This window comes from Rhinoraja longicauda, chromosome 11 (assembly GCF_053455715.1).
Source record: "Rhinoraja longicauda isolate Sanriku21f chromosome 11, sRhiLon1.1, whole genome shotgun sequence".
Classification (NCBI taxonomy): domain Eukaryota; kingdom Metazoa; phylum Chordata; class Chondrichthyes; order Rajiformes; family Arhynchobatidae; genus Rhinoraja; species Rhinoraja longicauda.
In genome coordinates, this window is record NC_135963.1 from 32,706,124 (window position 1) to 32,733,631 (window position 27,508).

The 27,508-nt window shown below is 41.4% G+C and overlaps 1 protein-coding gene across 1 annotated transcript; it reads right to left on the reverse strand.

The window, feature by feature from the left end:
* On the reverse strand, positions 1–27,103 carry LOC144598097 (cytochrome P450 4B1-like). Its single transcript, XM_078407982.1, has 12 exons — positions 26,930–27,103; positions 22,977–23,121; positions 19,966–20,010; positions 15,315–15,442; positions 14,974–15,098; positions 13,968–14,119; positions 13,506–13,612; positions 12,461–12,651; positions 11,239–11,372; positions 8,665–8,729; positions 4,513–4,595; positions 1–319 (listed from the first exon to the last, which is right to left on the reverse strand). Exons 1-12 carry the CDS (start codon positions 27,101–27,103, stop codon positions 121–123), a joined length of 1,548 nt encoding a protein of 515 aa, XP_078264108.1. The 3' UTR covers positions 1–120.
* Between the last annotated feature and the right edge of the window lie 405 nt (positions 27,104–27,508).

A 27,508-nucleotide genomic window follows, 5' to 3' on the forward strand; every position in this document is an offset into this window, starting at 1 on the left:
TTACTTTATCACACAAGGTCTCAAATCATGTACATTGTTACCCATTTCCAGATCAATTTGTCTGATCTTGTAGCTGCTACTTTGAACTTCATTTTTATCTTATTGATTACCAGAAGGAAACTATTGGAGAAGTTTTCCTGATTTTCCTTTTCCCTCAATCTTTTTGATCTTTAAGTATACTCCATTTTTGGAGCGGAGGACCAGCTGAGGCACTTCGATTGGTAGTTTGGATTTATCAACTTCTAGCTCAAATCGATTAAGGATCAGTGCAATGGCCACCTTCATTTCATTCATGGCAAAGTGCTGACCAATGCAGTTTCTGTAAAAGAAGGAGAATACATTAAATTTACAAGTGAGAGATTTCAAATCATCTTTGAAAATCCAGCCAACAATTTTCATTCAACACAACCATATCACAGCATTCAATTATAGAATACTAGGAAAATTGACAGGGGAGAGTCAGTGGATGTGGTGTATCTCGACTTTCAGAAAGCCTTCGACAAGGTCCCACATAGGAGATTAGTGGGCAAAATTAGAGCACATGGTATTGGGGGTAGGGCACTGACATGGATAGAAAATTGGTTGACAGACAGAAAGCAAAGAGTGGGGATAAATGGGTCCCTTTCGGAATGGCAGGCAGTGACCAGTGGGGTACCGCAAGGTTCGGTGCTGGGACCCCAGCTATTTACGATATACATTAATGACTTAGATGAAGGGATTAAAAGTACCATTAGCAAATTTGCAGATGATACTAAGCTGGGGGGTAGTGTGAATTGTGTGGAAGATGCAATAAGGCTGCAGGGTAACTTGGACAGGTTGTGTGAGTGGGCGGATACATGGCAGATGCAGTTTAATGTAGATAAGTGTGAGGTTATTCACTTTGGAAGTAAGAATAGAAAGGCAGATTATTATCTGAATGGTGTCAAGTTAGGAAGAGGGGATGTTCAACGAGATCTGGGTGTCCTAGTGCATCAGTCACTGAAAGGAAGCATGCAGGTACAGCAGGCAGTGAAGAAAGCCAATGGAATGTTGGCCTTCGTAACAAGAGGAGTTGAGTATAGGAGCAAAGAGGTCCTTCTACAGTTGTACCGGGCCCTGGTGAGACCGCACCTGTAGTACTGTGTGCAGTTTTGGTCTCCAAATTTGAGGAAGGATATTCTTGCTATTGAGGGCGTGCAGCGTAGGTTCACTAGGTTAATTCCCGGAATGGCGGGACTGTCGTATGTTGAAAGGCTGGAGCAATTAGGCTTGTATACACTGGAATTTAGAAGGATGAGGGGGGATCTTATTGAAACATATAAGATAATTAGGGGATTGGACACATTAGAGGCAGGAAACATGTTCCCAATGTTGGGGGAGTCCAGAACAAGGGGCCACAGTTTAAGAATAAGGGGTAGGCCATTTAGAACGGAGATGAGGAAGAACTTTTTCAGTCAGAGAGTGGTGAAGGTGTAGAATTCTCTGCCTCAGAAGGCAGTGGAGGCCAGTTCGTTGGATGCTTTCAAGAGAGAGCTAGATAGAGCTCTTAAGGATAGCAGAGTGAGGGGGTATGGGGAGAAGGCAGGAACGGGGTACTGATTGAGAGTGATCAGCCATGATCGCATTGAATGGCGGTGCTGGCTCGAAGGGCTGAATGGCCTACTCCTGCACCTATTGTCTATTGTCTATTGTCTTTTGTCTACTACAGCCCTAAAAGTCTCAGAGTGTTTGCTCAGAACTGCTACCATGCACTTTTGATTGATGTATCATCATACGATCACCCAGTCATGACTGTAGCAATTTACTTATATGTTGAGAATAATGGCCTGTCACCCAGCTGGGAGGGAGACTTACATTCTCTGCCACCTCAAACATAATCCCCTGGGTCAGAGAGAACACTGCACGTGACGGGGACCTACTTATCTCTAGTCCACCATCCACACTCAGATCTGTTCAAAACCCCTTTTGACAGACCTGCCAGTAAAGCAACAGTCTATTCGCAAATACTCGTAAACTGCAACTTACAACAGCCTTTTCTCCAATTCTGTAGGTAAAACTGCATCTTCTTGGTAGGGTGAGCCAAAACGTTCACCCCACTAACTGGTCCATTCAAAAACCCTGCATCAACCACCCTTACCTATGATAATTTAAGTAAACTTTCACTGACAAAATTGTGGCCATTCACTCCATGCACTCTTTGTTAGTATCCTAATGCACATTACAATGAGGTCCTCACTTCTAAAGCTTTCCTGCTTCTTCTCCCACTCTCATTAAAGTCGATTCATCCATAAGCCTGCACATTCCTCACTAACAACAATCCCAGTGTGTCTCTTTCCCACCTTTGTACTGAAACTATCCTTGTAATTAGTTCTTATCCCCACACCTTTCAAGCCGCTGTCATCACCTACCACTTGAAATGAAAATCCTCAAACCATCCAAACACAATCTTCAAACCATCCAAACTAATTTAGTCTCAGCCCAGGCTCTTGGACAGAAAAATAATGTCTCTCAACTCACTGAATATGTCTAAATCAAGACACAACGTTGCAACAGTCCTGATAAAAATAACCAATTACAGCGTGTGATGAACAAGTCACTATTTGTCATTGATTTATCTGCTTGAGTTTTATACTGTCCTTGAGTTTTACACATTCCTGTGTAAGGAATGTATTTCATCTTGATGCAGAATGCTTATGCCACCAAAGTTTATGGGGCAGGGGAAGATTACTCACTTCAAATAGCCCAGGCAAGTGCCTGCGATATTGAGGATAGTTAGAACATTTCTACCGCTCTGGCATATAATTGAATCTCAGAAAGTTGTGTTTGGTTTTGAAGGATTACAACCAGAGTTTTGCAAAAAACTCACATGCCTTAAGTTCCTTAGAAAAGGGTGGCAAAAGTTTATACAATTCTAATACTCAGATCTCAAGAAACATTCCAAGGATAGATTTCTAGGTAGACCCCATTTCTGTCATCTTGCATTTTTGTTCTCATTTGAATTTATGGCTCTCTGGTATCAACCTGTCCAGATGATGAGGAATTCCCCAGGTTACCAGGTGCAGTCCTTATCTGAATCTCAATTTCCACATTCTCACTTGAATTACAGTGAGTGCTGTACTCAAGGGCCCATGGGGTTTTAATGTCTTTGCTGCCAAGAGCCTTTATAGGAATATACTTTTCAACAACCGTCTTCTCCCTATCTCTGACTTTATATCATTGTATCACACTTCCCTGGATGAAGTTGCAATGCAGAATTTTCCAGCCCAGCATTTTGAAACTCTCTATATCACTTTACATCTGAAAACCTAACTCTTCATTTCTACCTATGAGGAGAGGTTAAGTAGAATAGGCGGTGCTATCTGGAGTTTAAATTAATGGGAGATGATCTCTTAAAGTGTTCAAAATTACTATGGGCCTTTGATTAATGCTGGGATGATATTTCCCCTTGCCGGAACATCAAGAACCAGATATCACAATATCAAAATAAGGGATCATCCATTCAAAACTCAGATGAGAAAAAAACCATAGAAACATAGAAACATAGAACCTAGGTGCAGGATGAGGCCATTCAGCCCTTCGAGCCAGCACCGCCATTCATTGTGATCATGGCTGATCTTCCACAATCAGTAACCCGTGCCTGCCTTCTCCCCATATCCTTTGATTCCACTAGTCCTTGGAGCTCTATCTAACTTTCTCTTAAATCCATCCAGTGATTTGGCCTCCACTGCCCTCTGGCAGAGAATTCCACAAATTCACAACTCTCTGGGTGAAAAGGTTCCTTCTCATCTTAGTTTTAAATGGCCTCCCCTTTATTCTAAGACTGTGGCCCCTGGTTCTGGACTCCCCCAACATTCACCCAGAGGGTGATGAATCTTTAGAAATCTCAACTTCAAGTACTGTGGAGGTTCAAGTTGCTCAGTATATTCAAGAAATACATTGATATGTTAAGGAATTCCAGGGGCATGGGATTAATGCAGGAAAATGGCACTAAGGTAAAAATGAGCCATTTTTTCTGCATGGCAGAGCAGGGGTGAGGTGCTGAATCACCTGCACCCACTTTCATTTATTGCCTGATCTTTCCCAACCAAAATGTTTCTCATAACATTTCAAACTACTCTGAGCTTTTCATTAACCTGGGCCTCCTCTATACCTCGCTCCATCTGATTGTGATCAAGTTACTTGGTATCAATGGAAATATATTGTATTATTGTTTATTGGATATTTATTTGCTTTGTTGTTGCATTAATGTGCCAGTAAAGCTGCAGCTAGTAAGAATTTCATTTTCATTCCCAGTTCATATGACAACTAAACACTCTTGGCTCTCTTGATTGCTTTATATCTAAGTTCTTGGTCTTAGTGTTTCGAGTATAAATATCATGCATAATTTTATACGAATACAACAATATTGTTGTTGTTCTAGTGAATTAGAATGTATCCATTCTGTCCATTCGATGCAAACTAGATTCATGGAAAATAATTATTATCAAAGGCAACATTAATATACGGTAATAGTCAAATATTTTGTTTTCGTACCTCGGTCCAACAGAGAAAGGTATGAACGCATGATGATGCCTGCCTTCTGCATTCTCGGGACTAAACCTCAAAGGATCAAACTCCTATATATAGAAAGCAATAGTGTACATTAACATCCTGGATTGGTTAGAAACATATTATTCATATATAATCATAAACTTACACAAACACTATCCATTGCTATGTCACAGTAATCCTGCTTCAGAAATAATACATTTTGACAAAAGTAGTAATACTTGTCCAGGTTGTTATATAAAAATTGCTATAACTAATTTTTAAAGCATATGTCAAGTATAAAGAAGGCATATGGTATGCTTACCTTCATTGCTCGGGGCATTGAATATAAGAGTCAGGAAGTCATGATGCAGCTCTACAGGACTTTGATTAGGCCGCATTTGGAGGATTGTGTGCAGTTCTGGTTGCCCCATGACATGAAAGATGGGGAAGGTTTGGAGAGAGTTTCGGAGAGGTTTACCAGAATGCTGCCTGGATTAGATTCAGCTACAGGGAGTGGTTGGGTAAGCTTGGATTGTTTTCTCTGGAACGTTGGATTTTGAGGAGAGACTTGATAGAAGTATATAAAATTATGAGAGGCATTGATAGGGTAGCGATTCAGAACTTGTTTCCCCAGGGTGGAGATGTCCAACACTGGAGGAGCATAGCTATAAAGTGAGGGGGAAAGTTTAATGGGGAAATGCAGGGCAAGTCTTTTACACAGAGGGTGGTGGGGGCCTGGAATGCATTGCAGGGATGGTGGAGGACAGATACCACAGGGGTGTTTAAGAGGCTTTTAGATAGGTACATGGAAGTGCAAGGGGCATGGATCATGTGTCGGCAGATGAGAGCAGTTTAGCTAGGCCTTATGTTCAGCACGGACATTGTGGGCTGCAGTGCCCATTCCTGTGCTGTACTGTTCTATGTTTTATGATATCCTGAGACAAGCTCAACAATGTGGAGGATGAGAAAGTTTATGGCGACACAAGGAACTGCAGATGCTGGAAACTTGAGCAAAGCACAAAGTGTTGGAGGAACTAAGGCAGCAGCTGAGGAGGGAATGGAAATGCCATGTTTCAGGCTAGGATCCGTCATCAGACATAGGATGTAGGCATAAGGTGTCCCTACCTGAAGCGTTATCTGTTCGCTCCACAGATGCTGTCTGACCTATCGGGTTTTTCGGCACTTTATGGTTTGCTTGGGAAAGTTAATGCAATGGTTCTAGCAGAGATCCAGCGTGATTTGGTAAGAAATTAGATAGGGTAGACAGTCAGAACCTTTTTCCCAGGGTGGAAAGGTCCATCACTAGAGGGCATCACAAAATGCTGGAGTATCTCAGTGGGTCAGGCAGCATCTCAGGAGAGAAGGAATGGTTGACATTTCGGGTCAAGACCCTTCTTCAGACTGATGTCACGGGAGGGGGTGGGACAAAGATAGGATGTAGTTGGAGACAGGAAGACAGTGGGAGAACTGGTAAGGGGGAGAGGAAAGAGAGGCACAGAGGAACTATCTTCCCCTCCCCTCCCCCTTCCCAGTTCTCCCACTGTCTTCCTGTCTCCAACTACATCCTATCTTTGTCCCATCCCCTTCCCTCCCCTGACATCAGTCTGAGAAGGGTCTCGACCCAAAATGTCACCCATTCCTTCTCTCCTGAGATGCTGCCTGACCCGCTGAGTTACTCCAGCATTTTGTGATACCTTCGATTTGTACCAGCATCTGCAGTTATTTTCCTACACCACTAGAGGGCACACCTATAAGGTGACAGTGGGAATGTTTAATGGGGGGAGATGTGTAGGGCAAGTGTTTTACATGGGGGGTGGTGGGATCTGGAACACATTGCCAGGGGTGGTGGTGGAGGCAGATATAGCAACGTTTAAGAGACTTTTAGATAGGCACATGGAAGTGTAGGGAATAGAGGGTTATGGATCAGTATAGGCAAACTAGATCAATTTAGCTAGGCGTCATATTCGGCACAAACATTGTGGGCTGAAGGGCCTGTTCCTGTGCTGTACTGTTCTATGTTGAAGGTTATTTACAAGAAATTCCTAGCAAATTACGAGGTCAAATAGTTGTTGCATGATCAGTAGATCAGATGCATATGTTTCTCTCACAGCTGAGGCCAATTTAAAATTCTGTTTACATGCATCACACCTGGGTTACAAGTATATTAACATTTTTATTTCAATAATGGAGGCAATCGATTAAACTTGACTGCAACACACGGTGAAACATATTTTAAAGCTTTTTTTTTAGAGAACATCACACTTGTTTCAATAAACCAATCTAAAGTAGGATATATTTGTCTATTACCATCACAAACAATGAGAATGGCCTTCAACAACCACAAAGTTACTTGTTGGAATGAGGAACTGGATTTGAAGTTAGAGTGTTTCTGTAATACCTTTGAATTGTTGAGACCAAAATAAAACCTTACTTATGATTATATGTATTCAGCACAAAACATCAAGGCAATAAAAACATCATTACATAATAATCTGTAAGAGCGAAGCTTGAGTGATTTACCAAAATTATCCCAATTAATAACTGGAAATTACTGTCATATAAGTATGTAAAGAGCAATTATAAATAAAAAGTGACATATGCTGTATAATGATAAACAGCAGTGGGGGAATTGTACTACAAAGGCCAGTCAGGTCATCAGTGGGTGGGTTCAGGTAACAATTAACTGATCGTGTGGTTGGGAGGAAGAGAAGTGTCATAGGATTTCCCAGAGCCCTGCCTGTCGCTGTGAAGGTTATGCCTTGGTAGGACTTCCCAAATGCTACACTCGCATTTATCTGCATTAAACTCCATTAGCCATTCCACAGCCCACTTGCCCACTTGATCCAGTTTGGTGTAATTTTTGATAAACATTTTCACTATCTATGATACCACCCACTTTAGTGTCACCTGCAAACTTACTAATCATGCCTTGTCCAATCTTATCTAAATCGTTGCCATAAACCACAAACAACAATGGGCCCAGTATGGATCTCTGAGGCACACCACTAGCCACCAGCTTCCAGTCTGAAAAACAACCTTCCACCACCACCTCTGCTTCCTTCCGTGAAACCAATTCGGTATCCAGTTAACTAGCTCTTCCTGGATCCCATGTGATCTGAGAACTTCGGAACTCACAAAGAACTCCTGTAAATTTGGTAGACACGATTTCAATTTCATAAAACATTTTGATTTTGCCTAATCACGTTCCTCTGTCGATGGACGCGAGGAATTGGGGGTCGATAAGCAGACGGGCTGTGGGAGGCAGTGCAGTGCACCTCGATGGTGGAGTGGACCGCTGGAGGCCCTGCAGCAGCCTGGGGCTTGGCTGGATCGGACGCCGATCTAAGAGGCCGAGCGTCCAGACCAGACATGGCCTGCAGCAGTGGAAGACACTAACAGCTACGCTTAACCAAGCCAACTCTGCAACACCACCAGGACAACTCTGCAACACCACCAGGACAACTCTGCAACACCACCAGGACATGGCCAGGTTAAGAACTCTGCACGTACAACTAGAACTTGAAAAAGGTTCAAACCTGGCGACTCTTGTATACTATCTCAGTGTACTATTTCTATATACTTCTACTGTATGTGAGATGGGTGTATGTATAGTACTACATGGACTGAACTGCATGCAAAAAAGAAAAAAAAAGAATTGTACTGTACCTCGGTATATGGGACAATAAAGTACCATTATGCTTTACTAAATGCTCTTTAATCATTTCCTAATTCCCTTAAGAATGCATTCCTACATTCCAACATTTTCCTGATGATTAGTGTTTACCTAAGTGGTGTATACTTCCCTATTGTGTCTCTCGCTCCTTTCTTGAATAGTCATGTTTTTCAATTCACTGGAACTTTTCCAGAATTTTCAGAATCTAGGAATATTATGCACCTTCACAATATAAATGAAGCAATAACATTGTCACAAAAATTGTGAACCTTCAAACAAATGTTTCAATATCACCACTTTTATGAAAAGCGAAATCACACTATCAAGAATTAGAGTAGATAAATGACAGCTAACCGAATCGAACTCATAGAACAGCATTTAGGAACCTATTCACAGACTCTGGTGCAATGTATGGCAGTAACAGACCGGTGGAACGGCATTAATTGAATAATTTTGTTCCAGCGTATGGAAAAGGAAATTACCTCAGGTTTTTCCCAGAACATTGGATTCCTGTGAAGGCAGTAGAGGTTTAATGCAACAAGACAACCTGGGAAAATATAATCACATAACCTTAGTCCAACTTGCAAATATGTGCATGTCAACTTACTCCTCCTGTTGTAGTATAAGCACAGCATTTTATTCATGTCCATAGCACAGCTAGATAGTTTCCCTCATATCTCCACTAATTATGCTTATGAAGCAGACTTGGAAGCTGCACAAAACCTTCTGATATTTTTCCTTTAGGGAACAGTTCTTGATTTCCAGTCACAGAGCCCCACAGTGGGGAAAACAGGCCCTTCGGCCCAACTTACCCACACCGACCAACATGTTCCATCTACACTAGTCCCACTTGCCTGCATTTGGCCCATATCCCTTTAAACCTGTCCTATCCATGTACCTGTCTAGTTACTTCTGAAAAGTCACGACAGTCTCTGCCTCAACTATCTCCTCTGGCAGGTTGTTCCATACACCCACCACCTTTTGTGTGAAAATTTCTAATTGATGATTTCCCAATGTTTCACAGGTATTGCAGCTGGTGGTTTCACCACACAAGATTCAATAAAACATGAGGCAGTAGAGAATATTTTGAAATATATTCACATGCTGAATTTTAGGTTCATTTGTTTAAAGAGTTTCACACACATATGTGCACCTGAAATCAATGATTGAACTTCCTATCATGCATAATGCTTCCTTGCTTCTTCTTTCTTTTGTGGTTATTCCTTATGGAATTCATCGTGTCATATACATTTTCTTTGATTTTACACTTTTTGGACAGGGTTTTCCTATCTTACAATTATCTATCATTTCTGGTTATGGCAGTCTTCCATTTGATCAACTGATCATTGCCACACAATGACGGCAGGAAAGAATTCAGAATAGATTCACAAGGATGTTACTGGGACTGAAGGGCTTGAATAAGGGGGGCCGTGGTTAGACTGGGCCATTGTCTTACAAGAACACAAGAACACAAGAAAATAGGAGCAGGAGTAGGCCAACCGGCCCCTCGAGCCCGCTCCACCATTCAATATGATCATGGCTGATCCTACCCCAACCCCCTTCCCACTATCGCCCTTCTTCCCACCCAAAAGAACCGTGTGATCTCCTGGGAGAGGCGAAAAACTGGATAAAAACCCAGGCCAATTTGGGGAAAAAATCCGGGAAATTCCTCTCCGACCCCAAGCTAGGCGATCGAAACTTGTCCAGGAGATTACTCAGGTCTTACTATACTAACGCTAGCTCATGTCCACTTCTCTGCCCGCTCCCCGTAACCCCTAATTCCCTTGTCTATTAAAAAACAATCTATTTCCGTTTTAAATTTATTTAACTTTCCTGCTTCCACAGCTCACTGAGGCAGCGAATTCCACAGACTAACCACCCTCTGAGTGAAGAAGTTTCTCCTCATCTCAGTTTTAAAAGAGCCCCCTCTTATTCTAAGACTATGCCCCCTAGTTCTGGTCTCCCCGATCATCGGAAACATCTTTAGCGCATCCACCCGATCAAGGCCCCTCACGATCTTATACGTTTCAATAAGATCGCCTCTCATTCTTCTGAACTCCAATGAGAAAAGTCCCAAACTACTTAACCTTTCCTCATATGTCAACCCCCTCATCCCTGGAATTAACCGTGTAAACCTTCTCTGCACTGCCTCCAGAGGAAGTACATCCTTTCTTAAATATGGACACCAAAACTGCACACAACTACTTTCCTCTCCTCTTTGTATTGGCTATCTTACTTCTCCATTCTTAGTCCAGGTGCAGGGTTGTGACCAAAAAACATAGATAATTCATTTTCCCCCACAGATGCCGTTTGACCCGCTGAGTGTCCAGCAGATTGATTGTTGCTCCTTTCCCTCTTTCCAATGAGGAAAATTTGGGTCCAATTTGCCATTCTTCCTTTGCATCCCATGCACCTTTCTTATCTTGAGCACCAACCATTCAGGATCTTGCTGAAATCCATGCGGACCATATCAAATATATTGCCTCTCCTTGTTATCTCCTCAAACAATTAATTAATACGTGACCTTCTCTTCACTAAGTCATTCCAGCAGTCCTTGATTGACCTACGCTGTTCTATATTCAATCTTGTGCTCCCCTTCAGAATTGATTCCAATAATTTTCCCAACTGCACAGGTGTCTTATTTGCAACACCATAACCATCATTTTATTTGCAAAACCATAACCATCATATAATAAGGGCAGGATTCTAAGAAACTTGTATGTAAAATTTCATATACGGGTGACTGCATAGATAATGCTCAAATTCGTTCGCATAATCTCACTAAAGCACTCGTGGGTAATCCAAGATCTGAAATGAAAAGCATCACTGACTTCTTGCATGATTTTCATTAAATAAAGAAATAATATGATGACTGTCACAGAGTCAGAAAGCAACAATACTTCACTTGTGTGCATTATGTCACCATACATCTTATCTAAGATTCAGTGTACTTCCTGTCCAGAAAAGCAAACATAATGTACATTATGGACGCATCAATAGTAATTCAATAGGTAAGTCTTTTCTTTCTTTTTTTTAAAAATAATGAAATGTGTGACCTGCAGGAACTTGCTTTCCATCGGGGAATACAAGTGGTTTTGTCAGTTTCCTGGACAGTCCTGGTAGAGGAGGATATAGCCGCAGAGACTCCTTTATACACATGGTGGTGTACGGAATTGTACTCAAGAATTCCCTGCAGATTAAAACAGAATTTTTAACAGAAATTAAGTTCACGTTATTGGGCTGTGGCACCAACCAATAATAAACAAAGACCACAGACAATAGACAATAGACAATAGGTGCAGGAGGAGGCCATTCGGCTCTTCGGCCCTTCGAGCCAGCACCGCCATTCAATGTGATCATGGCTGATCATTCACAATCCATGTTCCGGCCTTCTCCCCATACCCCCTGGTTTAGGCCCAACGCGTCCACTTAGTCTAGTATTGTCTATTGACCTGATGCATTGGGGGGGGGGGGGGGGGGAGAAGAGGGTGCTGCACCAATGCAGGAGAGGTTTGGGCCCAACGGTCACAATCTGTGTGCGTCAAACCAATAAAGCACTGCAGATAATTCTAGAGAGTTGTTGGTGAGTAGATGATAGAAAAAGAGGTAAATCCAGGAGGGACAAAGAGCTGAAGATGCTGGTTTATACCAAGGATAGACACAAAGTGCTGGACTAGCTCAACGAGTCAGGCTGCATCTCTGGAGAACCCACTGAGTTGCACGCATGACCCGTTGAGATAGTCCAGCACTTTAAATCCAGGAGGCACTCATTTAAATAATACTGATGTGGTTAATGAGGCCGCGGCCGAGTCCGCACAACATGAGCAGTTTCTTTTCATCTTTTCTTCACCGAATGCGGCAAACTCTAGGTCAGGTATTCTGCCTACAGTTGGTTCCCTGATCCCCGATTGTTCATCGGAAGGGTTCGAACTGCCAGAAGAGTCTGATTCTTTCTTAGCTTAATTTAAATATTAATTTAAATATTTCTTAGCTTAATTTAAATATTTAGTGTTATTACTTTATATAACTCAGTGAGGGTTATCATTAATTATTTTTCTTGATGCAAAACCATTGAACTTTAGGAATCATTTTTCTTCACCCTGCCCCTTCCATTAGAATCTGGAGATGTGTTAGCCTCTGTTTACCATCAAGTATTATGGGATTGAGCATATTAGCATTCTAATTTGTGTCAAGCATGATGTATTCTAGCATTTTCCTGCATTGGATGTTTGGTTTTGGCTTCGTGGAAACTTAGAAACAAATTATTTAAAAACCCACCATTTAAATTCATCGCGCCCATCCAGAAGCTCCTGGATTTCTTCCCTGCACTTTTGCTGGTGTTCTGGGTGTTGGGCCAGACAGTACATGAGCCAGGAAATTCCACTTGCTGTTGTGTCATGGCCTTCAAACATAAAGGTGTCAACCTCTGCTCGTAAATCTTCATCTGATAATCCAACTCCATTTTCATCCTAGATCACAAACAATGTTATACTGTAGTCATGATCTACAAACTCCAACATACTTGCGTTGGCAAAAAAAGGCTGTGGAAGAAAAATGAACCATTTGTAGTCAATAGAAACAAATGAAACAAATTATTTATTCATCCCTTTCTAATCAATCTTAGGGAAAAATACAGTTATTTGTGAAGTCAAAGCACATTCCAAAATTAGAGTATTTTATAGATTAAATGGTGTTTAAAATCCACTGCGTGATTTCTGCACGCTGGAAGCAGGAATTTTACTCTTCAAACCTCTCTGATGCTAACCCTCTTGGAAATTTCAGAAGTGGGTAGGGTATTGCATGATCTGGAGGGATTAGGAACACCTCTGTTGGAAAGATTGCAGCAGCAACTGTGGAGTCAGCATCCAGGGGGGAGGGTGGGAGCAGAATGCTAGTTAGCTCAGCTGCAAGGCTTTGTCTAATTTGTTGCACATTTAGCAATATATCTTCAAATGGCAGACCTCGAGAGTCACACATGGAAAGAAGTAAGGTATCGGGGAGACAGAAATACACAGCTATGTCAATATGACCAATTCTCAGGCATTACTGTACTTGGTAAAGTGACATAGTAAATGATATCTTGCATGCAATGTGGAAAGAGATGCTGCAGACATTGAGAGGCAAAGTAACACACCAACTACCATCTCTTTTCTTCCCATTACATCTGAACTGGCCTGATCATCTTCTAAACTGAAAGGCTGCACAAATAATTCATCACATTGCACCACAGGGATTTTAAAGAAATACATAATCATCATTTTGATTTTAATAGTGAATGACAAAAGGCAAATATTCATGATTGTGACTCCTTATGGGTACCGACCTTTGAGCACAGAAGAATATCCAGGAAGTCACGATGTTTCTTTTCTTTAATTCTTTCCAGTTCTTTCTCATCTTTCAATGCTTCCTTCCTTTGGCGTATCACTCTGTCTAGTAAAATGAAAATGTGGATAAATGTGTTTCAGAAGAGTGGGAACACTGAAGCTTGACAGATCAATCCAGAGTAGAATATGGTTTTGTGATAGCAACGGAGAATGGGAAGCCAATGTGAGGCTTCTTTGGTCTAAAGACACGAGGCACTCAGCATGAGTCTACAATCTCCCAGACTAATGAAATGGAGGCAAAGAATACATAGGCTTCAGTATGAATCATTCTAATGCAATTTCAAGGTCAATATTCTAAAAATGCATTTAGCTGGAAAGTGAGGTAAATGATCTTCAAATTCCTGTTTATACTTTCGTTAAATAACGTAGACCATTGGGACGTTTTGTGAACTTCGGCTTACCTGTGTGTTCATGTGCGAGATCACATGCTTTCCGGAATCGGTATCCATGACGGGTGAAATAGTAGATCAGGTCATAGTGATGGTGAAAGATTTTAAATCGGTGACTGGCAAGGAAACCCAGTTCATACACAGCCTGGATGTATGAGTTGTTGCTGCAAAATAAGGATGAAATCCAAAAATTTAAAAATCCTTGAATTTCATTAGATTAATGGCATTTACATTAATGTATTATTTTTGGAAGAGAATGTGTCTGTGTGTGAGAGAGAGAGAGATTGAGAGAGAGATTGAGAGAGAGATTGAGAGATAGAGAGAGATAGAGATTGAGAGAGATTGAGAGAGATTGAGAGAGAGATTGAGAGATAGAGAGAGATAGAGATTGAGATAGAGATTGAGAGAGATTGAGAGAGAGAGAGAGAGAGAGAGAGAGAGAGAGAGAGAGAGAGAGAGAGAGAGAGAGAGAGAGAGAGAGAGAGAGAGAGAGAGAGAGAGAGAGAGGAGAGAGAGGAGAGAGAGGAGAGAGAGGGGAGGGTCGTTCGGGGGGGGTGGGACCTCCCTGTCGGTTTGCTCTTGGGCCATTCGCGGGTCCAGGCAGCGGGCGGTCGATGGTCATGCCAGAGTCGGCTGCCTCCCCCTCTTCCGGGCCTACGTCCGTGCGCGCGTGTCCCTAGAGAGGGAACACGCGGTGTCCATGGGGACTCTGGAGGCCTTCCGTGGGCGCTGGTCACCGCTGGGGGTTGAGAGCATTGTAAATAATGAAGGCAACATTGCATTATAATGATTACTTGATGTTTTGTAACCTCTGAATGTGGTTTTGATGTGATGTATCATGTGTTTGTGCTGAATAAAGTCTTTGAAAAGAAAAAAAAAAAAAAAAGAGAGAGAGAATAAACAAATAATCAGACATTGAAAGGCGGCAGAGTCAGACTTACAGAATAAGTGGGATGAATAATATTACTAATAAAAACAAATCATTAATAATAAACATAATACATAAAAATATTCCAACCTTCCAATCTGACAATCGCTGTGATAACTGAAGGCACACTTCAGGATAGTGTCCAATGTCATAAGGCTCAGATAATGGTAGAGCTCCACAGATTTTCCATTTGTGCTGAGCAGTTCCCATTTGTCCTGTGGAAAGAGATATGTTATTCACAACCTAGTGTCCACTGAGGGGACAGTGGAAGACTACAATGTGGGATTTGCCATAATAATCATAGAAACAATAATAAATGGATACTGGGATGACTTCAAGTGAGAAAGGCCAACACTTGCTTCAATAACCAGTGTCCTTCCCTTACTCAAAATCATGATTTAAGAGTTGTCACAAGCGCCAAAAGCACATACCAGCATGATTCTGGTGGAGTCTGCGATTTCCTGCACATACGACTTCAATATATCATAGTGGAATCCAGGTGTCAAAAGTCGTCGATGGCGATACCACTTCTGACCACTGCTTATTAGCAATCCATCACCTGAAATGCATAGAGCATCATTTCTAAATGCAAGTGTTATGCAGCATTTTAAACTGCTAGTGGAATTCAAAGGCTTTGGTTGTTGCGAATAGTTGGATGGTTAATTTTAAATGAAGAACCTATGGAGCCTCCAAATATGAGAATTTACGTTCAGTCGATAAATATAATGCAAAATGCGAAACAACAGGATAGAAATGAGGAAGATTCCAAGATCTAATTCCTAATGTAGATGACTTCAACCGAGGAAACATTTCAATCATTCAGTGAGCCTCAGGCGTTGGAAAAGTAAAATTAACCACAGTGGCTACTATGTATTTTAATAAAACAGTTCTCAACTCCTTGATTCACTCATCCCTTCCCACACAAACCACTCTCTCCCCAGGCACTTTCCCCTGCCACCTCATGTGATGTAACACTTGACCTTACACCCCTTCCCTTGACTCCATCCAGAAGAGCAGCTGTCCTTCCAGGTGAGACAGAGGTTCACATGCACTTGCTCTAATCTCATCGACTGCATCTAGTGTTCTCAATGTGGCCTCCTGTACATCGTCGAGACCAAGCATGGACTCGGCGACCACTTTGCAAAACGCTTGTGCTCGGACCGCCAAGGCCTACTAGATCTCCTGGTTGCTAACTATTTTAACTCCCCTTCTCTTTCCCATACTGAACTTTCTGTCCTCGGCCTCCTCCATTGCCAGAGAGAGGCTACATGCAAATCGGAGGAACAGCGCCTCATATTTTGCTTGGTTAGGTTACAGCCTAATGGTATTGTATTGTATTGAATTCTCTATTTTTAGGTAATGTCTACAAACACCTCCCTTCCTCATCCCCTTCCCCCCCCCACAACATTTCGCTCTACCCCCTTACATTTTCCCCTCATTCCCTACATCTGAAACGTGGTTGACCTGACCTTGCATCAATTCTTCCCTTCCGCCCTTTCTCCACTAAATGTCTGTTAACCAGCCTCACAGTTCATGATTATGTATCAATCTTGGGCTCCATCCAACGATCGGCCTATCAGGAAACCACCTCTCCTGAGATCATCTGTTGCCGATCCTGATTTGTCCAGTTTCTTTTCACTTCCAGATATTTTTCACCCACTCTCCCTTCTACAATTAGTCGGAAGGCAGGGTCCGATCCCAATCATCACATCCATTTTCTTCAGAGATACTGCCTGACCCGCTCAGTTACTTCGGCATTTCGTGTCAAGAAATACTATGGAGTGTTTGTTGTTAAAAAATGTATCAGTTTAGGTGAGTGTAGCATGAAACTGGACTGTCTCTTGATCTACCAGCCTGCTGATATTCACTACCTCATCTCTCACATGAAAAATGACAATATACTGGGGGGGGGGGGGGGGGGGGGGGGGAGGGGGAGGGGGGGGGGGGGGGGAGGGGGAGGGGGGGGATGAAGGACAATGACAGGCACCAATTGAACAATAACGTTGCATGAATTATATCCTTCCATAAAGAGAAGTAGATCACAAAACAAATCAGATTGAAACATTATATATGCCTGTTTGGATATGAAAACAATTGTGAAGATCACGTTATAACTATTAACAGTTGATAAAGATTTAGCAGACACTTTTCAATTAAGAGCAAACTTGAAGCATCTACAGTTACACCATCATCATAGCGGTATTTCAATACATGATACATTACACAAAGAACTTGTTTGTCTATCCAGTGAAAACAGGGCTGACTGGCACTAACATTTGCTGGAGGATTTGCCATCTGTTTTCCTGCTCTACATTTGATGCCTTCTATTTGAACCTGTCCTATTGATCAATTACATTCACACAAATCCACTAGGTAAGGCAAGCTGTTGTCGTTTCAATGGTGGAAAGCTTTCAAACCATTTTGATGAAGTAACCAGGAAGGTTGAAGAGGGCAAGGCTTTAGACGTGGTCTACGTAGTCTTCAGCAAGGCTTTAGACGTGGTCTATGTAGTCTTCAGCAAGCCTTTTGATAAGGTTCCGCGTGGTAGGCTGCTCTGGAAGGTTTGATTGCATAGGATCCAGTGAGAACTAGCCAACTAGACACAGAATGATAGGAAGCAGAGGGTGCTGGTAGATGTTTTTTATCTGGATTGTAGGCATGTGACTGTCTGCCTCAGGGATCGATGATGGGCCCATTGCTGTTTGTCATCTATATAAACAACTTGGATGAAAATGCCCAAAGCATGACAGATAGGTTTGGTGATGACACTAAAAATGGTGGCATCGTAGACAGTTAAGAGATTTATCAGGATTTACCATGGGATCGTGGTCAGCAGGGCAAACATGCAAGAAATGGCAAATGGAGTTTAATGCAGATAAGTGTGAGGTGTTGCATTTTGGGAAGTCTGACCAGGGCACGACCTTCATGGTGAACAGGAGGGCCCTGGGGAGTGTTGTAGATCAGAGGGATCTAGAAGTGCAAGTACATATTTCCGTGGAGGTCGCATCACAGGTATATAGGGTGGTGAATAAGATGTTTGGCACATTTGCTTTCATTATTCAGGGAATTGGGTATAGAAGTTGGGACAAACAATTGTACAAGGCATTGGACATGCTGCACTTGGAGATTTGTATTCAGTCATGAGTCACCCTGTCATAGAAAAGATGCCTTTTAGAGTGCAGTGAAGCTTTGAGAATGTTGTCAGGACTTGAGGGTTTAAGCTACAGGAAGACATTGGGCAGGCTAGGGCTTTGTTCCTTGGAGCACAGTAGGTTGAGGAGTGAAAGCTTTTCTCTGTACCCTGGTACAAGTGACATTAATAAACTAAACTAAACTAAGCTAAACTAAACTACACTAAAATCTCATGGCAGTATAAATAATAATGAAGGAAATAGATAGGTTTCCCTAGGTAGGAAAATGAAGAACTGGAGGGCATATGTTTAAATTGAGAGGTGAAACTGAGGGGCAACTTTTTCACGTAGAGGATGATGGTTACACAGAGTGAGTTGCCGGAGAAAGTAATTGAGGCAGGTACAATATATTTAAAAGACATTTGGATTGGTACAAGGATAGTTTAGTTTATAGATCAGGTTTAGAGGAATACGGGCCAAACGTGGGCAAATGGGATGAGCTCAGATGGGGCATTTTGGTCGGTATGGACGTTGAGCCAAAGGACCCCTTTCCATGCTGTACGACTCTGTGACTTTAATAGGAGTAACCAAACAGGAAAATCTTTCTGCATGTATATGTTGAAATGCAAAGGAATTTAGTGGTTCTTGTACATGCATCACAAACAATAAGAAAAACACTGTGGATTAATTTACTGTATAATGCAAGAGGAATAACAAAGTCTTGCTGCTTGTACAGAGTTTAGTAAGTCCACAGCTGGAGGAAAAAACAGTCAATGTTTCAGGACTTGAAATGTTGACTGTTTCGCTTTCCACCAACGCTGCCTGACCTGCTGAGTGTTTCCAACAGTTTTTATTTTTGTCTCAGATTTACAGCTTCAGCAGATTTCATTTCACTTTTATTTTCTATATATCCATGGGTTGATATCTCTCCGGTGAATATACTTTTCTCTCACAATGGATCACTAGATTGATTCGAGTGATGAGGGACCAGATTTATGAAGTGATTGAATGAAATAGCCTCTATTTTCAGAATTCCAGTTACATGAAAAGTAATCTACCTCATTAGAGATCTTTGAACTATCTTTAATAGGACTTTATCAGACCTTACCTTGCACTAAATGCTTTACACTCTATCCTTTATAGTTTAGTTTAGTGTTAGTTTATTGTCACGTATTGAGGTAAAGTGAAAATCTTTTGTTGCGTGCTATCCAGTCAACAGAAAGACAATACATGATTACAATCAAAGATAATAGAGCAGAGCAAGATAGACCACTCGACCCTAAAAAACATAGTATGCCATGGTGCCATTTTAGTAGGCAGAAACTTGCAGAAACATTTAAAAAGAAAACTAACAAAAATCTGTGAATTGATAGATGAGATATATTCTGCATTTTTATGGTATCATCACTCATACTGTTCCGCCAAAACACTGATTACACTGCGAGAGGCCTAGCGAACGGCGGGTTTTGCCTACTAAAATGGCGGACGTTCTGCTCCTTTGCGTACTACACTTCAGTATAGGCGATTTCGACGGAGTGGTTCATCTTGCTCCTCTAATATCTTTGATTAAAATCGAGCCATTTACAGTGTATAGATGATACATGATAAGGGAATAATGTTTAGTGCAAGGCAAAGCCAGCAAGTACGATCTGGGATAGTCCAAGGGTAACCAAAGAGGCAGATAGTAGTTCAGCACTGCTCTCTGGTTGTGGCAGGATGATTTAGTTACCTGATAACAACTGGGAAGAAACTGTCCCTGAATCTGGAGGTGTGTGGACAGCTTGATTGTAATCATGTATAGTATTTCCTTTGACTTGATAGCATGCAAACAAAAGCTTTTCACCGAACCTTGGTGCATGTGATAATAATAAACTAAATTAAACTAGAATTCATGACAAAGCTCTGCTCCAGATGGTGAAAAGATGCAAAGACAAGAGCTCGGAAAACATACCAAGCCAGGGAAGCATAAACCGGTAGACCACATCATCTTTTGGTTCTGTAAAATATAAACACGGAAGCAGATAGTTTAATAATCCAAGTAAATAGCTTGTTAATGTTTGTATTATTCCACCATCTGAATTTTTAAAAGGCAAATTATTTCCCTCCCAACTTTTTTCCAACAAAAACAATTTCAGTTTATTCAAATTCAAATGAAATATTTCTTAATGATCTTTTATGCCCCTGACTTTGATGCATTGTTGTCATGCTGAAGATATCTGATACTAGGCACATTTGAAGGCTGGTCCCCCAATAAGGCATTACTCGGGAATTTTACCCAAGCAAATCCTGATTTGGATCTATTTAAGTGAACAAAGGAAAAATCAAGGGTTGTGCACCCACAAAACCTAACTAGTGCTGACTATTTGTTTTGGGCAATCAGCTAATTTTTTCAACAAGATCTCATAGAATTTTAAAAAAAATCTTATTTAGCTGATACCCAAGGGGCCATGAGAACATGCCAAGTCCCTGTTTAGCCTGTGTATGTTGGGAAACTATCATAAAGCTGAACTCTCGGTTCTCTAATCCTTCTTGTCCAAATGGAAATATGGCTTAATTTTGGATGACTAATTTGCTGCATTTTGTCTGCGTGGAGGTCGATCAAGGGACCACAGCCAACCAGACTATTGATAGGCAGAAGAGTGGGGTAGGAGGAGGTGTAGATTGGGTGAAAAGGAGCAGAAATCTTAGACTGGATAAGATAAATGAACAATGACGTTTTAATGAAAGCAGAATAAAATATCGCTTAACAAATCTCTCTTTTTGATATTAAAGGAATTTGAAGAGACATCATAAAGCATTTATTAGAGCTGTTTGCTCTCAGCTCCAGTGGCACCAGTTCAATTTTCACCTCCTGTGCTGATTGTGTGGAGTTTCACACATTCTCTCTGTAACTGTGTGGGTTTCATCTAGATGCTTTGGTTTTCTCCTATCTATAGAAGATACGTGTAGGGCAATAGGTCAATCTGCCATTGTAAATCGTCTCTATAGGTGAGTGGTTGAATCTGGGGAGAGTCGATAGGAATGAGGAGTGAATAATATGGGAATAGCCTAGGGTTAGAGTAAATAATTGGTTGATGGTTGGTGGTCGAGCTATTTTCTGTGCGAAATAATTCAATGCCTCAGTGAGGCACTTTGAGATATATTAAGAAGTAGATCACAATAAAAAGAGAAACTTTCATGCACTTAGAAAATTTGGATGTAATAGAGGAGAATGAAAACATGCTGGTATCTATGAATTAATCTCTGAAAGAGATCGACCTAATTATTTGGCCAATTGGAGGTTAATATAATCACGTAAAAGCTGAGAAACATAGTTATCCCAGAAAAATGTATAGATTTTCTTTTTCCAAATATTTCTTCCTATAACAAAGATTCAAAACATGTGTAGATCTCTATCTGAAAGTTTTCCAACAAACCTTTGTATTTAGAATGTAATGCAATAAAAATGTTATTGCCTGATGTGTGTACTTTATTTTGCTCCTATACACAATAGACAATAGACAATAGGTGCAGGAGGAGGCCATTCGGCCCTTCGAGCCAGCACCACCATTCAATGTGATCATGGCTGATCATTCTCAATCAGTAACCCGTTCCTGCCTTCTCCCCATACCCCCTGACTCCGCTATCCTTAAGAGCTCTATCTAGCTCTCTCTTGAATGCATTCAGAGAACTGGCCTCCACTGCCTTCTGAGGCAGAGAATTCCACACATTTACAACTCTCTGATTGAAAAAGTTTTTCCTCATCTCCGTTCTAAATGGCCTACCCCTTATTCTTAAACTGTGGCCCCTTGTTCTGGACTCCCCCAACATTGGGAACATGTTTCCTGCCTCTAACGTGTCCAGCCCCTTAATAATCTTATATGTTTCGATAAGATCCCCTCTCATCCTTCTAAATTCCAGTATATACAAGCCTAGTCGCTCCCAGTCTTTCAACATATGACAGTCCCGCCATTCCGGGAATTAACCTAGTAAACCTACGTTGCACGCCCTCAATAGCAAGAATATCCTTCCTCAAAATTGCAGACCAAAACTGCACACAGTACTCCAGGTGCGGTCTCCCTAGGGCCCTGTACAACTGCAGAAGGACCACTTTGCTCCTATACTCAACTCCTCTTGTTATGAAGGCCAACATTCCATTGGCTTTCTTCACTGCCTGCTGTACCTGCATGCTTCCTTTCAGTGACTGATGCACTAAGACACCCAGATCTCGTTGTACCTCACCTAAGTGCAGTGAAATCTCCCTTTTCACTTTCCTTAGCACCGTATGCTGCATGTCTCTCAATACAATAGTAGTATACCATTGTACTTGTACTTTTACAACTTTTAGAATCATGAGATAAATCTGTATATCCTGTTTTCTGTTATATTTTAATGGAAACCATAGGAGAAAGGAATGAATTTATGGATGCAAAACATTTTTCTTAAATCATACGGAGTAAAATTCCATTCAAAAACATGTCCACTTTATTTCCTTTGGATAAAACATTGATGAACCACAAAAATAAAGGCAGTCTCCAGGTTACATAAGGTTTTTGTTCCTGAGAATTGTCCGGAACCTGATTTCTCCGTGAATCAGAATCATCTGCTTTCTACAGGAACACATATCGCATTGCTCTACACACACTTGCTATATTTTTTACATTTCATCAAATAATCACTCTGACACTGACCAGAATTAAACTAAAGGTATAAATACTGTATCCAGTCATTAGTAGGACATTTTCTTGTTCTTATTATTAGTTTGAAAAATTCTTTAAAATGTATGGGAGAATTTGTGTAAAGTCTGATTTCCTTAAATCAGGTCATTTGTAATCTGGGGAGCCCCTGTAATGTCCTTTTTTTGTAGCAGATAAGGAACAACTATTGTGGAGCCATTTTCAGTAGTATAAGGTGATGATAGCTGTTAAAAATTAAGACTAAAACCTGCAGTTCATCTGTCGAGAAAAATCTGATATTCCTTACCTGAAACTGCAAGTAATGCCTTGGCATAGTCAGGGTGGTACACAGCTAAGAATGCTGTAAATGGGCCAATCCACACTTGGTGGCCATATGGATAGCTCTTTGCCCATTGCACGGCCTTATGCAAATCATCCCCCTCTTGAGAAAACTGTAATGAAATTGAACGATATAAAATCAAACATGACACTTTTGTCTCCAGAAACCATGGCAGGCATGGCACATTCATGTTAGATAACCACTGTAATAAAAGTCTTGAAATAGATGAGAACAACATGAGAAAACTCATTTAGCTGCTGAAAATCAACCAAAGCTCCTGTCATAAGTCAAACAAAGGGAAGAATAATATTTTTGCCAACGATTATCTTTCTCTGAAGGTATTATTTTCTATTGTGGGCTTAATTCTATGAATTCCAACGTCGCTCGAGAATATTATCCTGCAGAGGTAAAAATGTTAACAGGAATTTTATCCCTACCACATTTGAGCGTGATCCTTTTTTACCCACTTAAAATTTCCATGCATTTCAGCAAGGATCACCGGGTACACAAATAGTAAGAAGGCCATTACCAGGCAGTGGCTTAATGAAAAAAGTCCAAAACAGGAACCGTGGCTAGAAATTGTGCGAGACATCTTTGCTATGGAGAAACTGACATATCTCTTGAGAGTCAAGGAGAATTCATTTGAGAAGATCTGGTAAAAATGGATCGTTTATTTGAGCCATGACACCAACTAGATAAATGCCGAGCTGGATATTAGAAGATTGTGTTTTATAGAACTAGATGGTATGTTTGTGCGAATATTGAAATATCTCCAGATAACCAATCATTGTTACTTTTTTATTTTTCATTTGGTAAGTGTACTGTCTTATTCTAATGTTTTTTGTTTTTTTAATTTTTTTATTTTATTTTTTGTTGTTGTTTTTCTTATTTTATTTTATTTATGTTGATGGTGTTGCATATACTGGTTTGCATATATCTCTGTGAAAAATCAATAAAAACTTCCCTCCCTCATTCAGAGCCACCGAGGCCAAGCTTGTGCATGCCTGTATGATTAGGTCAGTGACTGAATGGGCTGTCCCAGGATCTGTCAATCCTGGGACAGCCCATTCCATATCTTGGAAAAAGATTAGTGCAGGTATCGACAAAGTTGCTGTAATGTTTCATTATTATTCATTATGTTGAATGGATTTATCTGTACAAGTTCACAAGTTCATAAGTGAAAGGAATAGAATTAGGCCATTCGGCCCATGGAGTTCACTTCGACTTCAATCATGGCTGATCTCTGCCTCCTAATCCCATTTTCCTGCCTTCGCCCCATAACCCTTGGCACACGTTCCAATCAAGAATTTGTCTACCTCTGCCGTAAAAATATCCACTGACGTGGCCTCCATAGCACTTTGTGGCAATGAGTTCCACAGATTAACTACCCTCTGACTAAAGAAGTTCCTCCTTACCTCTTTTCTAAAAGAGCGCCCTTTAATTCTGAAGCTATGCCTGCTGGTCCTAGACTCTCCCACGTGGAAACATCCTTTCCACATCCACTCTATCATGTACAATGTGTTGAATGAGCAAAATCTAATACAGTTTAATTAATTGAATTTAATTGGTCAGCAGTACAGGAGACGTCATCAAATATACCTACTTAGATAACCAATCTTCTGGAGGCTTAGAATTTTTGGCAAGTTCTACCATAAGTTTGTATCAATCTCAATGTGGATCAATGTTTCTCTTGAGTGTTGAAATCACCTTCTACCATTGAACGATTGTAAATGTCAGAAATGTAGCCAAAAATTGTGCAGATAACAAATAGGGCACAAAACATTCAAATATCAAAGTGTAAGGAAGGGAAATGGACTTATGAACAAGAGTACAGATGGCGTAAAGAAACAAGAAACTACATATGCTGGAATCTTGAGGAAAAGACAAGGGGCTGGAGGAACTCAACGGGTCAGGCAGCATCTGTGGAGGGAATGGACAGGTCCCTGCACAAATGCTGCCTGACTCACTGTTCATCCTGCACAAAATCTCAGTGAGGTGAAAATATCTCAGAAAACAACATGAAACAGCTCAAAGGATAGAGTGGACCATAAGACACCAAGCCAGGCTGAGTCTGTAGAACACGTAAAACAGAAAGTCAATATTTTTAGAAGTAGTGAATTAATTTCCATTGTACAATAATATCACATTGGATTATCACACAATTAATGTTTAAATTTATTACCTCATTATATATTATTATATATTATTATACACCACAAACAATTCTGTGGTAAAAAGGAATGAGATGAATGATCAGCTAACATGTATTGGGAGTGAAGTACAAGGGCATGAGAACTCACTGATCTGTAAAATAATGTAATGATTCATTCACATGACAGACCTGAACAGAACATTTCCCAGGTGGGGCAGTTTTCTAATAATCTATTTCAGTGGCCTCCAAACTTTTCAGCACGAGGGCCACATTATATATTTGGCACATTTTTGCGGGCCTTAGGAAAAAATAAAGAAGTGTGAGTTTTATAAATTTAATGAACTCAAAAAAGTTTAGACTAGGTTACGTTAGATTAGATTACAAAAGGTTAAACGAGGTTAGGTTAGATTAGGTTAGTTTACTTTAGGTTTATATGGCAACAAATAAATAATATTCAATTTTTAAAAAGAGCTTGAAATATTGAAATATATACCTTAGGTATACAATTATTTATAAAACAGAAAAAATACAGTGACCACCACTGGGAGAGAGAGGAGAGAGAGAAGGGGTGGGGGGAGGGGAAGCGAGTGGGGGGAGAGAGAGAGTGGGGGGGGGGGGGGGAGAGAGTCGGGGTAGAGAAAGCAGCGGGTGAGAGCGGGAGTGCAGGGAGGGGGAGGGTGTCAGAGGGACCGGTGAAGGAACGCTGCCACTTGTGGGTGCTGCTCCCTCCCTCTCTCTCCCCTCCCTCTCTTTCCCTCTCCCTCTCTCCCAGCACCAGCGAGATCTGTGCCGCAGCTCAACTCTCTTCCCCAGCCCCGTCTCCCTCTAATGCAGCGAAATAAGAACAAACACAAGTTGTTGTTCAGAAGCCCCCATCCCCGGGGTGAGTGGCGGTGGCGAGGAGGGAAGTTTCACTTGTGTTTGTTCTTATTTCACTGCGTTAGAGGGAGATGGGGCCGGTAAGAGTGTGGAGCAGCGGCGCAGATCTCGCTGGCTCTGGGAGAGAGGGAGAGAGGGAGAGAGAGAGGGAGGGAGCAGCCCCCGCAAGTGGTGGCGCTCCTTCATCGGACCCTCTGACACCCTCCCCCTCCCCGCGCTCCCGCTCTCACCTGCTGCTCCCTCTACCCCGACTCTCTCCCCTCCCCCTCTCTCCCCGGGGTGAGTGGCGGCGGCGAGGAGAGAAGTTTCCTTGCGTATGTTGTTTGCGAGGGGGCGCTGCAATCTCTCGCCTTGTCCCGGCTCTGGGTCGGTGGCGATCCGCTCTTCAGTGAACTTTCGCCGGCAGCTTCTGCCTCCAGTCCCCGTCGCCTAAGAGCTTGCTGCGGGCCGGATAAAATCTTGTGGGGGGCCGGACGTGGCCCGCGGGCCATAGTTTGGAGATCCCTGATCTATTTCCAGTAATCACTGGTCCTCACGGTGCGAAAGATTAGCTTTATTTCAAGAATGGCAATTTTCAAAATATAGTGCTGCATCTCTGTACTGGAGTACCAGTCTGAAGTGTAAACTCAAACACTTTCCTAACGCTGAGACTCCGAATCTTGATCAGCAGAGTCGAGGGTACTGCTGCATGATCTGGGGTATCATAAATACATAACAATGAACACACACAGAAATAACACCCTTTATCCTACCACTGCATAGATTATAATTTGAACCAACAGAAAAACTCAACTAACACAATTTCAAGTACTGGCTATTACCAATATAACTGAGAAAGATAGCTCCCAGAGAACACGACAACTTCATTAACAATTAATATTATACATACCTCGAGTGCATGGCCATACAACCAGTGTGAAGGAGGTCCAGGGAAAGGTTTCATTGCCTCCATCAACATCCATCTCTTGCGAAAAAGTTTCAATATTTTGAACAGAATGAATGCTAAGAAGATACCGACTATTAATTGAAGTAATTGATATAGATCTATTGTGTAGAAGAACATTTTCTGTGACTGTTCAAACGCTACTACTTGGATGACAATATTCACAGGGGCGACCAAACACTCGAGTCTGAATTGAGAAACTTCATGCTGAATCTCCCTTTTAATAGCCACTCCTCCAGTTAATCATGTTCTGAAAACAAATCAAACACAAATACTCCAACTCTCAAACATATCTCATTTCATTCTGCAGTTACGCAAGTTACTATTTTATCAGTTACCTGCAGCCTAGATTTGATTTTTATCTTTAATTTCTCTTTAAACCAGGAGTGTTATGAAATTGATAGCCACTTTGTTGGCTGCTGTTGTGAAACACAGCCTTTCTGACATACATCATCATGGCAAAAACCTGTTATCCTGCCTGATTAACGTATTCTCAAAGCAAAGTAAATTGTAAAACACAAATAA